Raw genomic sequence first — 12,500 nt, 5'->3', positions numbered from 1 at the left:
TGGCACAGGACAAAAAGGCAAGAAATCACTTTATACAATAATGTAGCCATGTTTTGATCTTGTAGATCCCCCTGGTTTGAGCTAATAATATATCAGAATAGGAGTGTTTATTACATGTTACGACTTTTAAGTAATTGCAAAATGTAATTTGACCAATTTGACCAAGTATGCGAAATCAGTGCCTCTTTGCTCATACATGCAGGCTCATGTCTTCATATTTGATGAAACCATGCCCCCTGGTGGAGGCTATTCAGTATCGCATCATTCGGCTCATCCAGATTCCAGATGGTTTTATTATTGAGGACAGGGCCACACCCTATTTTTTTACAGTCTATGGGCCACTCCCAGGTTGCTCAGTTTCACTAGCTTGACACCATCATAGACATACACAGCTTTCTATAGCTGCCTGGAGGCTGTGGACTTCATTAGCACATTACATTAAGGAAAAGATCAATGTATCATCAATATGTCTACCTCTATTACTAAGATTAGTGGTAAACATTTTCTTTCATTAATAATATAAAAATAGATCTTATAAAAAAGATCAATCACAGTATTTAATCTGTTTCAATCTGCAAAAAAAAAAAAGGAAAGCGGTGGGTTGGACAGTTGGACAGCATTAGATTTAATTTATTTGCTTTTAACATTGACTTTCAGGCATAGGATCTACCACCATTAGAAGAACGCTACTATTATAACAGTATTGTGTTGTTAAAGATCAGCTGTTCTGTACTGGTTGTGGAGGCACGCACAGTGTGACACAATCATTCAACACCAATGAATGAAATGAAATGCCCTGGAAAGAGAAAATACCTGGTAACTTACAACGATCCAGTTAAAAGCCCGGCTGGCTTTTAGCACTGCCTAGATCTGTGTTTCTCAACCTTTTCAGAAAGCGACCCCCCAAAATAATCACCCATTTTGTTTGACTCAGTTCCGCAGATAAATATTGGGAAAATAGCAGCCTGGCTCTGCGAGGCATTGTGAGCTTGTAGATCTGCTATTGTCTTGGCGTATACCCTCTCAACTGCACTGTAGATTGATAGAGAGTATAGTGGACAGTTGTTCAGGTCTGCGTACCATTCATTGATTCACATCCGTCTATCATCCATTCATCGATCGGCCAAAGAACACCTATTGATCCAAGCAGATGGATTTATGACTATTACCTTGAAATAGTTTTATTTCAACCACTGATCAATACAGTTTATGATAGCTCTGTGTGTGTGTGTGTGTGTGTGTGTGTGTGTGTGCGTGCGTGCGTGCGTGCGTGCGTGCGTGCGTGCGTGCGTGCGTGCGTGCGTGTGTTCCCTACAGGGAAGGAGAGGGGTCTCTTCCTCTGCTGTCAGATCCTCGCGTGGCGCTGTTGACCAGCGGGATGTTAGAGCTGTCCAACGCCAGTCGAGATGACAGAGGCTCCTACACCTGCACCATCAGGAACTACAACATCTCCATCATCGCTTACCTGGAGGTCCTCAGTGAGTCTAAAACACTGTTGTTTGTTCTCATTTACCTGCTTGTACTGCTTTTTGATGCAATGAAGGTTATTCCTGTGTTCTGTTTCACTTGTCTAATGCCTAAACATTTGGACAATGGTCATGTGAAAAACTGTTTGAAAATAGCCGATCTACAAGCTCACAATGCATTCCACTGCGCTTGTAGACCGACCATTTTTTAATGGCTGAAGTGCAAAACAAATACCAACCCATGTGAAATATTTTCATTAGCACTGATTTCAGTGATATCACTTAAAATCTAAAAAAAATGACTATTTTACACAGAATCCTTCAAACCACCATTGCTTACACCTATCTGTTTGTGTGTCCTCTCAGATCGTACCGTGATATTGGCCGCCCCCCATCACGTGCGCGTCTTAAAAGGCAACAGCTCTCAGTTGGACTGTCACTTCTATAAGGACCCTCGGCTCGACCACCCCCAGATCGTCTGGAAACGAGACGGTCATAAGAACCTGGATCCACTCAAGTAAACACATATTTTTATGATGTCTCAAACACCTTCACTGGCCTCTCTCTGTACAATGTTTACAAGCCGTCGCTGTGGGAACTTCAATTATTTAGTAATGTATTGATTGATTAATCCATTGATTCATTAACATCTTAATCCAATTCATAGGTAGGGCCGTCTTCTTATGGGACGTATAAGTGTATAATTGTACGTCTCTAAATGTTATGATGAATTGAAAACAAGTGTAATGCTTTATGGTGTCGTGTCGTCCACAGTTAACAGTTTTTGTATTGAGTTGTGCTTGGCTACTGTAATTCTGCAAACTGTTAATAAATACTTCAATCAATCAATCAATACTGTCTTTAAGAAATGAAACCCTGCTAGTCACAGGTTTGTCTTGTGCCTTTTATAAGGTATACTGTCTTTAAATTAATGGAACCCTGTAGTGACAGAATTGCCATGTGCTTTCTTAAGGTTTAACGTCTTAAGAAATGGAACCCTGCTAGTGAAAGACTTGGAGATAGAGGACAGCGGGCTGTATTCCTGTGAGGTCATCACTGAACTGGACAACATAGAGGCCACTGGCTCCATCACTGTAGTGGGTGAGTAAAGCGGCTTTACTAAAGCCTGATTGTGTGTGTATGTGTGTTGTGTTTGTGTACTGTATATGTGTTACGTATATGATATGTATTATCTATATTGTTTGTTCCGCAGATCGTCCAGCCCCACCCTACGCACTGGCCCTGTCTGACATGCAGGACCGCAGTCTCACCCTCAGTTGGATACCTGGACGCTCACACAACAGTCCTATCACAGGTACTGAAAACGCATGCACACACACACACACGCACGCACACACACACACACACACACACATTCACGCACACGCTCACATGAACAGTATTTACATGCTCTTCTCATAAATTCAATTATTTTAGGATTTGATAGACTGAATGTTCGTTAGTACATGATCACCGCCTTAATCATATTGAGCTGTGTATCCTTTTTCAATTTGTGTTTTACATGTCTTATTGAGTGAAAAACAGAAATCAATCACTACGTGTACATGCACATGAAGCTCTGGTCACTGTGAATAATCAGGTCATTCAGTTGAAGTATTATGGTTCAAAACAACCATTGTTCAAATCAAGTTGTTTTGAACCATGTACAGTAAATACTTCTGCAGTTTACAGTATGTACTGTAGATATACAGAACACATTAACCTCTTAAAACTGCAATCCATAACTCGTTTGCATGAATCAATGTCATTTTCACCGATCTGTATGGTAGAGTATGATAATACAGTTCTAACTAACTGCTCTTCTATTGAGACATTTAGTAAGGTAGAACACCTACTGGTTGACAAGAGGTGCTGTTTGAACCTCAAATAGATTGTCTTCCCAAACACGCTCTCTGTTGTAGCTCAACTGAACAGCAAAGATTTCAGGACTTGCGTGTAAAACATGAAAGTTAAAAACCCGGTTTTAAACTTTGTTGTATGACGACGTTGGACAAAATTAGCAAAGATTTGCTGACCAACAAGCTCACAACAATCGCAACACGTTGTGAGGTTGCAGAGCTGATAATTTTGAAAGCTGCCTATAATAGAGCCCAAAATATGGACACCAGGTTGAGTGGCTAAATTAGGCCCACCTTCTCATTATTGGGAAATGCTTCTATTCTATCCGATGTGTCATTTGTTTCAGTGAGTGCACTGTGAATACAAGTCTATTTTGAAGCTTGTGTCCATGGCTGAAGTGGATCGATAAAATCAGTGACTACGTGTCAGCTCACACAAGACTCCAATTAATGTGGATACGGCAAGCAGAATAACATGATGATTCCATCAAAGTGTTTATATGGCTCGCAATAACACCATTTCCCCCAATAACCAGAGTTCGATTATTATGTTGTGGCTCTATACGTGGCCCCGTCTATGCATGGCTGACTCTGACTATAATGTACGCTCTGCGCTACATTAAAAGAAATGAACAGGCCATGAGGGCAAACTCTATGGCCGAAAAGCTACAGAAAAACAATGTTGATGAGTTCTGGAAGGAAGTGAAGGTGCTTAACAATAGTAAGATGCCGATGCCCTCTAGTATTGATGGCATAACTGGGCCGGATAACATTGCTGAGCTATGGAGAAGGCACTATGAAAATATTTTTAATTGTGTTAAGAGTGATGCGTTCAACCTTGGTGAGATTCCCCACAGTGATGGAGTGACTGTCAGGCATGATGAGGTGAGTTATGCTATTGACAAATTAGTTTTAAACAAAGCATGTGGCCAGGATATGATTTCAGCAGAACATCTGAAACATTCTAGCCATAGAGTTTCAGTGCTGCTGGCAATGTGTTTCTCTGGGCTAGTGATGCATGGCATACTGCCTGAGTCCATGTTGGCTGTACTGTTAGTGCCAGTAGTTAAAAACAAAACGGGAAAGTTAACTAGCATAGACAACTACAGACCAATTGCACTAGCGAGCATTATATCAAAGGTGCTAGAAGGTATCCTCATGGACAGGCTCAAAGAGTATACAGCAACCACCGACAACCAATTTGGTTTTAAGAAAAAACATGGCACGGATTTATGTATTTACACGCTCAAGGAAATTGTCAGTCAGTACAGAAGTCATAACAGTACAATATTTATGTGTTTTCTGGATGCCTCACAGGCTTTTGACCGTATCCATCATGGCAAACTGTTCTTAAAACTACAAGAGCGAGGGGTCCCATTATATCTAATAAGGGTCCTGCAGTATTGGTACTCTCACCAAACTATGCAGGCTAGGTGGGGAACGAGTACGTCAACACCCTTTCTGGTGTCCAATGGAGTGCGCCAGGGGGGAATTTTGTCGCCACTATTATTTAATTTATACATGGATGATTTATCTAAACAGCGTAATGAGTGTAAAACTGGGTGCATGGTGGGGGATAACCTTATCAATCACATGATCTACGCAGACGATCTTGTTGTACTATCCCCATACAGTGCTGGCCTACAGCAGCTATTACGGGTCTGTACCAAGTATGGCCTTTTATTTGACATTAAGTTTAACTCTAAAAAGAGTGTCGTTATGATGTGTAAAACAAAGGACGACCAGAAGCTCACCTTTCCCTCTTTCTCTTTGGCAGGTGAGGTATTAGAGATAGTAAAGAAGTTTAAATACCTGGGGCACATTATCAGGGATGATTTCTGTGACGATGATGATGTGCAGCGTCAGTGCTGTAAATTATATGGCCAAGCCAATATGCTGGCACGGGTCGGCGACAGAGTACAGCATCTTGCAATGGGTCTGGTCCACAAGATTCGATACTCCACCAAGATACCCATGTACCTGTGTAGATACTTCCTTAATGTTAACGAAGTCCACACCCACAACACCAGAGGGAGTGCAACGAATCATGTTCAACCCAGATTCGGCACAAACAAGGGACTAAATTCTTTTCGCTCCTATGCCACCAAAATGTGGAACGCCCTACCAACAGTCATTAAGACATACGAATCCCTTGACTCCTTCAAAACCGCTCTCAAAGGGCACCTACGGATGGCTGCAATTCGAAACTGGCCCCCGTAAAATCTGAATCCCCCCCACCGCCCCCCCCCCTCCCCCTTTTCCCCTCACTGTATATGTTTATTTTCCCTTTTTACCTCCTTTATGATGAATTCCTGTACTGTTCTTTGTCTATATAGAAGTGTCTATTTGTACGTCTCTAAATGTTTTGATGAATTGAACATGGTGGACCCTGTTGTAAACAAGTGTAATGCTTAATTGGGTCGTCCACTCACAGTTAACAGCCTTTGTATTGAGTTTGTGCTTGAAATGTACTGTAATTCTGCAAACTGTTAATAAATTCTTCAATCAATCAATCAATCAAATTAATGGAATCTAGTGGCTTCCTCAAACATCAACCCACGTAATGCTTTTGAAAATGATCAGTAATGTCACATATACCGTGAGTAGTCAATGAGCTAAACAGGCCAGAGCACCAGTAGTATGGTCCTTTAAGTTAAGATACTATGTACCGGGCGCCCGCTGGCCAAGTGGTCCAGGCGCATGCCACATATAGGCTCTGGCGTGTTCGAGTCCTGTTCATGACGACTTTTGCTGCATGTCTCTCCCCTTCTCTCCCTCCCACTGTCCTGTCCGTCTTCACTAATAACTATCAATAAAGGCTAAAAGCCAAAAACAAAATGTTAAAAAAAAAAAACTATGTACCGTAAGATCCTTCTATACTGTAGATCCATCTATTCTCAACCAGTGGTCCACCAGCTAAATGATGGAGAGTTGCTTACTAAATTGAGCCTCATAGATCTTTAACTCTTGAGTGTAAAATGAAACCAAATGGAACCTTATGTCTATTTTGTTTCATTTTACACTCTGAAGAGTTAATTTATTGTTAAACATCACTTAATGTTTGCCTGTTATCTCTTATGTGGTACCACATCAATACAGCATGGAATTGAAAATCGTATTCAACAACAACAAAATATTCAGGTTTTTGGTCCGAGAGGCTAAATCTCATCAAATGGTGGTATGTGCGTGGCTCAAATGATGAATAAATAATGGGCCTTGATATGAAAAGGATTGAAGAGCAGATGGTCCTAACTAATATACAGTCAGTGTACATTATATCAACAGTATAATCCTCAAAATGTTTTATTTCTTCTTCATGTATCTCTTCATCTCTCAGAGTTCAATATAGAGGCACAAGAGGAGCAGCTCACAGAAGAGGCTCAGGAGGCGTCTCAGGAGAGCTGGGAGAGGTGGAGGGAGGTCTCCGGAGATATCAACCACCTGGAGTTGACCCTCCAGCCGTACTCCAAGTACCGCTTCCGGGTCATTGGGGTTAACGAGTTTGGCAACAGTGATCCCAGCCAAGAGTCAGAATCCCATGACACACCACCTGCTGGTGAGAATAGAGCTACATTTAGACACTGTTGAGTTTAAATACCCAATACCACAATAGCACAATGTCTGGCAGCCTGTTTCACAGTCAAATATCAATTTATCACCCTGTTTTTACTGTAGACATCTGTAGGATCATGCCAGTACCTTCAAATTTAATTTGTGATACAGTGTTGGAAAAAGTTGTCAAAAATACCCATATGCGAGTTGCGGAGGTCACAGGTGGAGCTAGCTGTGTAAACAAACATTTAGTTGCGGAGGTCACAGTTGGAGCTAGCTGTGTAAACAAACATCGAGTTGCGGAGGTCACAGGTGGAGCTAGCTGTGTAAACAGAGTTGCGGAGGTCACAGGTGGAGCTAGCTGTGTAAACAAACATTTCGCACAATATACCTTGAGCCTCCCCTTATACTTAAACTTATTTGCCATTTTTTTATTATTTTGAAAAACATTTTAAAATAGTTCAAATAGCTGATCTACAAGCTCACAACCTAGATCGGCTAGTTGAACTATTTGAAAATGTTTTTCAAGCTAGTAAGAACTTTAAGCATAAAGGGTAAGGCGCACCCAAGATGGGGCCACAGGTTTCATTTGCTTATTGCCATGCACTTTTTGGACCTCACATCCTGCGTTCTTAACCATACTATGTAATTTCCCTATAGTTCCAGACACAAACCCCAGTCATGTGCGGAGTAATTCCTTGGAGCCAGGAACTCTGATCATTGAGTGGAAAGTAAGTATGATGACTCTCTTGACATGTGGGTTTGGGAAGGTTACTTTTCAAATGGAATCTATTACAGATGACCCTTCTATGACTTAGTCAAAATAATGTAACCTGATTACTTTTGATTGCTATTTGTTTACACAACACTTAGAATGGTGTGTACAGTATACACCTGCTCGTACAACACATATTGACAGGAGTTGTCAGTCAAAGTTGTTTTTATTGTTGAACGTTTGACCACTGAAGTCATTCTCATCACATAATGTCATCTTAACGATATGACACAGTCAAATCTACACATATAACTCACTGTGTTGTACACCTTTTGAATTTGACCTTTTGTTACTGGTATGTACCTTTGAGTGTTTTCTGTTTGATTGCACGACTCCCCGAAAAATGTAGAGCATGGGAATATCATTTTTCATTCTACAAAGTTATGGTGGTGTGAAAATATATTTGAGCAATCACCAACATTTTGATTAGTTACTGAAATGTAATGACCACATCATACTTCTAGCTAACATACTGTAGCTGGAGTGCAGTATGTTACTGTGCATGAGTTGACCTGTGTGTGTGTGTGTGTGTGTGTGTGTGTGTGTGTGTGTGTGTGTGTGTGTGTGTGTGTGTGTGTGTGTGTGTGTGTGTGTGTGTGTGTGTGTGTGTGTGTGTGTGTGTGTGTGTGTGTGTGTGTGTGTGTGTGTGTTTGTGTGCGTGTTTGTGTGTTGTGTAGGAGATGAAGAAGCGCATGCACAACGGTCCAGGCTTCCAGTATAAGGTATCATGGCGTGAGGCAGAGGGTCAGAGCCATGTATGGCACCACAGCTACGCGCTGGCTCCACCGTTCCTCGTGAACAGCACAGAAGCCTACACACCATTTGAGATCAAAGTCCAGGCCGTCAACACACAAGGAGAGGGACTCGCACCTATCGCTGAGATTGGATACTCTGGAGAGGCCGGTACATGTCACACTTTCAATTTGCTGAATGCTAAGGATGCAAAATTCCATGTTGAGGATATAATTTAACTTTGATTTCACCTGATTTACACTTGGTTGTGTAAATCGGCAGCACGACAGCTCTACAAGCTCTCAACACGCCGCATGGCGACATGTTGTGAGCTTGTAAATATGCTGTTTTCAGTGCAATAGACATCTGGCATTTTGAGGTTTCTTTGAAAGATAGAATAAAGTGAACACAAATAGACTTACACTAAAATATCAGCTAAAACAGCAGCACACATGTGCAACACATGGTGAGATTGTTTATCTTTATAAAAAAGTTCTCTTCTCTTCTCTTCTCTTCTCTTCTCTTCTCTTCTCTTCTCTTCTCTTCTCTTCTCTTCTCTTCTCTTCTCTTCTCTGTCTTTCCCATCTACTCATTCACATGCCCCTCATTCATATGTTTGCTAATCCAAACCTCCTCTCTCTTAGAGCCTCTGGAGGCTCCGGGTGAGGTGGACGTGACTGTGATAAACAGCACTGTCAGAGTGACATGGGAACATGCCCAGTGGGTGCGAGGACTGCTGCTCGGATACAAGGTAACAGCTAAACAATGGCTTTCTCGGTACTGGGAAACATTTGAGAGGACTGCTTTGATATGATTCAATTATCGCTTTAAACCTAAACGTTTTATAAACCAGCTATGGTACTTCTTTAGTAACCTTTTGTACGGCATTGCCCTGCAGGAACCACACCGTAAAAAAGGATCTAGAAAGTTGCTAGTCTCACAAACTGCCAGACTGATTAGCGCTAAATTTCTTGTAAACACTGCCAGTAGGCCACAGAATCTCTAGTATCTCCAGTACATACGTCAGTTGAAGTCATACATCACAGAAATGTCACAGGTGGCTAATGTCATAGATCACTGATGTCATTGTCTGGCCGTTCCCATGTGGGTCCCGAGATCCACATGATTTGATATTCTTAGCAACCCAGTCAACTGCAAAATATCAGAGCAAATCTTTGGAAAGTTTTCTCCACCTTCTTACCGTTCTCTCTCTCTCTCTCTCTCTCTCTCTCTCTCTCTCTCTCTCTCTCTCTCTCTCTCCTTTATGTGTCCCTATGTGCTTGCTTGTCTCCTGCTCTCTCTCTGTCTTTCTCTCTCTTCACGTTCAGATCTACATCAAAAGACTGGGTTTCCAGGGAGAGCGGGGCAGGAGAGCACTGGGACAGATGCACAATGACAGGGAGACAGAGGGCAGGGAGGAGGAGGAGGCGGAGCAGAGCAGGGTGGTGGAGGTGCTCGGTATGAAGACGTCAGAGGAGGTGCCAGGACTCCGGCTCTATTCACGGTACGAGGTGTCTGTCGCCGTGTTCAACAGCAAAGGGGAAGGCCCTCCATCGCAGCCAAAGCCCTTCAGCACACCAGAAGGAGGTGAGAACAATTAGCAATGTAGGAATGTAGCAGACCAGACATAGTCCATTTAATGGTGAAAATCTGCGAATAAGTAAACATTTAAAATTAAGAATAGACAGGAATAAACAATGGATTAATGATATGACCTAGTTAAAAGCAATGCTTAAAAGGTATGTTGTACAGTAACATTCTCAAGTAACATCCTCAAGTGGTTGTACAGCAGTTACAGTACCAACAAAAATGTTTATCAATATGTGTATTTCGGTTTGTATCAGTGCTGAAGCGAGATTGACAGTGGTGGTGTGTGTGTGTGTGTGTGTGTGTGTGTGTGTGTGTGTGTGTGTGTGTGTGTGTGTGTGTGTGTGTGCGCGCGCGTGCACGTGCACGTGCACATTGGTGCGTAGTTCCTGATCCTCCCGCATCCTTGACGTTTGAGAGCCCGTCAGAGACAGAACTAACTCTTCACTGGACTCCTCCAATCCAAACCAATGGAATCCTGCTGGAATACATTGTACAGTATCAACGGGGTATGTTTAAAGAATATTGTTGTTGTTTCTTTTGTCACTACTATGCCAATTCCCCTTGAATAATGAACTGTCTGTCTGTCTGTCTGTCTGTCTGTCTGTCTGTCTGTCTGTCTGTCTGTCTGTCTGTCTGTCTGTCTGTCTGTCTGTCTGTCTGTCTGTCTGTCTGTCTGTCTGTCTGTCTGTCTGTCTGTCTGTCTGTCTGTCTGTCTGTCTGTCTGTCTGTCTGTCTGTCTACAGAGGTGGAGAACCAAGATGTGAAGATGTCGATAATACGTGATCCCACTGTGACCTACTTAGAGCTGGACAACCTAGATCCTCACAGCAGCTACATCTTCAAAGTGAGCGGCCGCACGGCCGCAGGGGATGGACCTGCCATCACGCGGAAGGGCTCCACCTTGCTGGACGGAGGTGAGATTTCGTTTTTAGACATGTGTGATTGTTTTAGACTTTATTTCTTTAATCTTGTGTACAGGTACAAGTCTTTTGTTCTGGTTTTCTCAGACATAGCAGCAATAAAAATGAAAAAAACTACTGTGTGTAATGTTATAAACATCTGTCTGTGCCCAGGCCTTTATTTGCTCAGGTTATTCTTTCTTGGATGCAAGTCAATGTTATAGTCCACATAATCCACAGTGTGGATACAAATGGCAAATATTTACGATGCACAAATAAAAAAACTTTTAAAATAATTACTTCATTGTAGCATGCAGAACTTCTGCACTCCCTGGCCTACCTGGCGCATACCACATAGGCTCTAATCCCGACGACCTTCCCCGTCTCGCTCTCACTGTTTCCTGTCTAAATACTACTGTAAATACAGTAACGAAAGGCCTATATATATAAATACGTATGTGTGTGTGGGTGTGTGTGTGTGTGTGTGTGTATATATATATATATATATTATTCCCATTCCAAAGCGCCTCTCCTCTGACTGTCTCATTTTGTCCTTCTGTGCCTCCCATCCAGTCCCTCCATCCAACATCACTCTGGTGGCCGGGGAGACATCTGTCAACTTCAGCTGGGTGCCCGGGACCCGTTACAGGAACCATGCCTTCCAATTCCAGTACCTGAGGAAGGGAGGTAAGAGGACGGAGGAGGTGTAGACCACTTAGGTCCAGGGACATTTCTCACACTTGACACTTTCCCTCGAAGTCTCTCCTAGTTTTTGAACGGGTTTCAAGTTGAAAAGTACAGGAAAGGGACCTTTTAACCTACCCATAATCACGCTTTTTAAACAGGGGTGAAAAACACAGAGTGGGAGAGAAACATCACCTGTAATTGATACATCTAATTAAGGGGTAAAAGAGGCGAGGGAGGAAGAAAGAAAGATATACTGTAGGGATGCAACTTATTGCATGTTACTTGAGCTGCAGCAGTGGAGAGAAGAATAGAGGGAGGAGGAACTGTGAGGAGGAACTATGGTAGAATTATACATTAAATTGTCATGCTATGTTTGCTTTACTGACCTTTATATTATAAGATGCCATGGCACAGGCCTGGTATCTATTGTTTTGGGTAGTTTGTTCCTAATGACTTATCATAAGTATAACTATCCCTATATATATCCCTTCTGTACAGAACTACTTTACCACCATCTGTGTGTCTAATGTACTTCACCCTATGATATCATGTAATTAAAGCACAACCACCACCATCTTGAAATAGTGTCTCAGACTCCTCTTGCCTCATCAAATACTGATTGGTGTGTGTGTGTGTGCGTGTGTGTGTGCGTGCGTGTTAATGCGTGTACATGTGTAGGTACGGTCGGGGCGCAGTGGGAGGAGTCAGACTTTGTGGACACCACCCAGGGGTTCTTTCCACTAACGGGTCTTCAGCCAGGAACTAAATACCACTTCATCATCGCCCACGCAAACCACACACACTGGGACCAAGAGATCCAAACCACAGGGCCAGGTAATGCTATACGAAGTCACACACGCACACGTGCACGCACTCACACTCACACACACACACACACACACACACACACACACACACACACACACACACACACACACAC

The 12,500-nt window shown here is 42.5% G+C and overlaps 1 protein-coding gene across 1 annotated transcript in view; it reads left to right on the top strand.

Moving 5' to 3' along the window:
• LOC306932561 (neural cell adhesion molecule L1.1-like) overlaps positions 1-12,500 on the top strand; it is a gene marked incomplete at its 5' end in the record, with an annotated part of 21,438 nt that overhangs the window by 6,448 nt on the left and 2,490 nt on the right. Inside the window, 13 exons of the mRNA XM_079514398.1 lie at positions 1,318-1,478; positions 1,833-1,983; positions 2,440-2,567; positions 2,680-2,781; positions 6,663-6,881; positions 7,538-7,608; positions 8,330-8,555; positions 9,029-9,135; positions 9,713-9,971; positions 10,358-10,480; positions 10,718-10,888; positions 11,447-11,560; positions 12,239-12,394. Of these exons, the coding sequence (XP_079370524.1) occupies positions 1,318-1,478; positions 1,833-1,983; positions 2,440-2,567; positions 2,680-2,781; positions 6,663-6,881; positions 7,538-7,608; positions 8,330-8,555; positions 9,029-9,135; positions 9,713-9,971; positions 10,358-10,480; positions 10,718-10,888; positions 11,447-11,560; positions 12,239-12,394 (1,988 nt within the window). The remainder of the gene's footprint in view (positions 1-1,317; positions 1,479-1,832; positions 1,984-2,439; positions 2,568-2,679; positions 2,782-6,662; positions 6,882-7,537; positions 7,609-8,329; positions 8,556-9,028; positions 9,136-9,712; positions 9,972-10,357; positions 10,481-10,717; positions 10,889-11,446; positions 11,561-12,238; positions 12,395-12,500) is intronic.

The sequence above is a fragment of the Electrona antarctica genome (genome assembly GCF_951216825.1).
Source record: "Electrona antarctica genome assembly, chromosome: 2".
NCBI lineage: Eukaryota > Metazoa > Chordata > Actinopteri > Myctophiformes > Myctophidae > Electrona > Electrona antarctica.
Note: the sequence above shows the minus strand (reverse complement) of the source record. Positions and strands in the feature narration are given on the sequence as shown.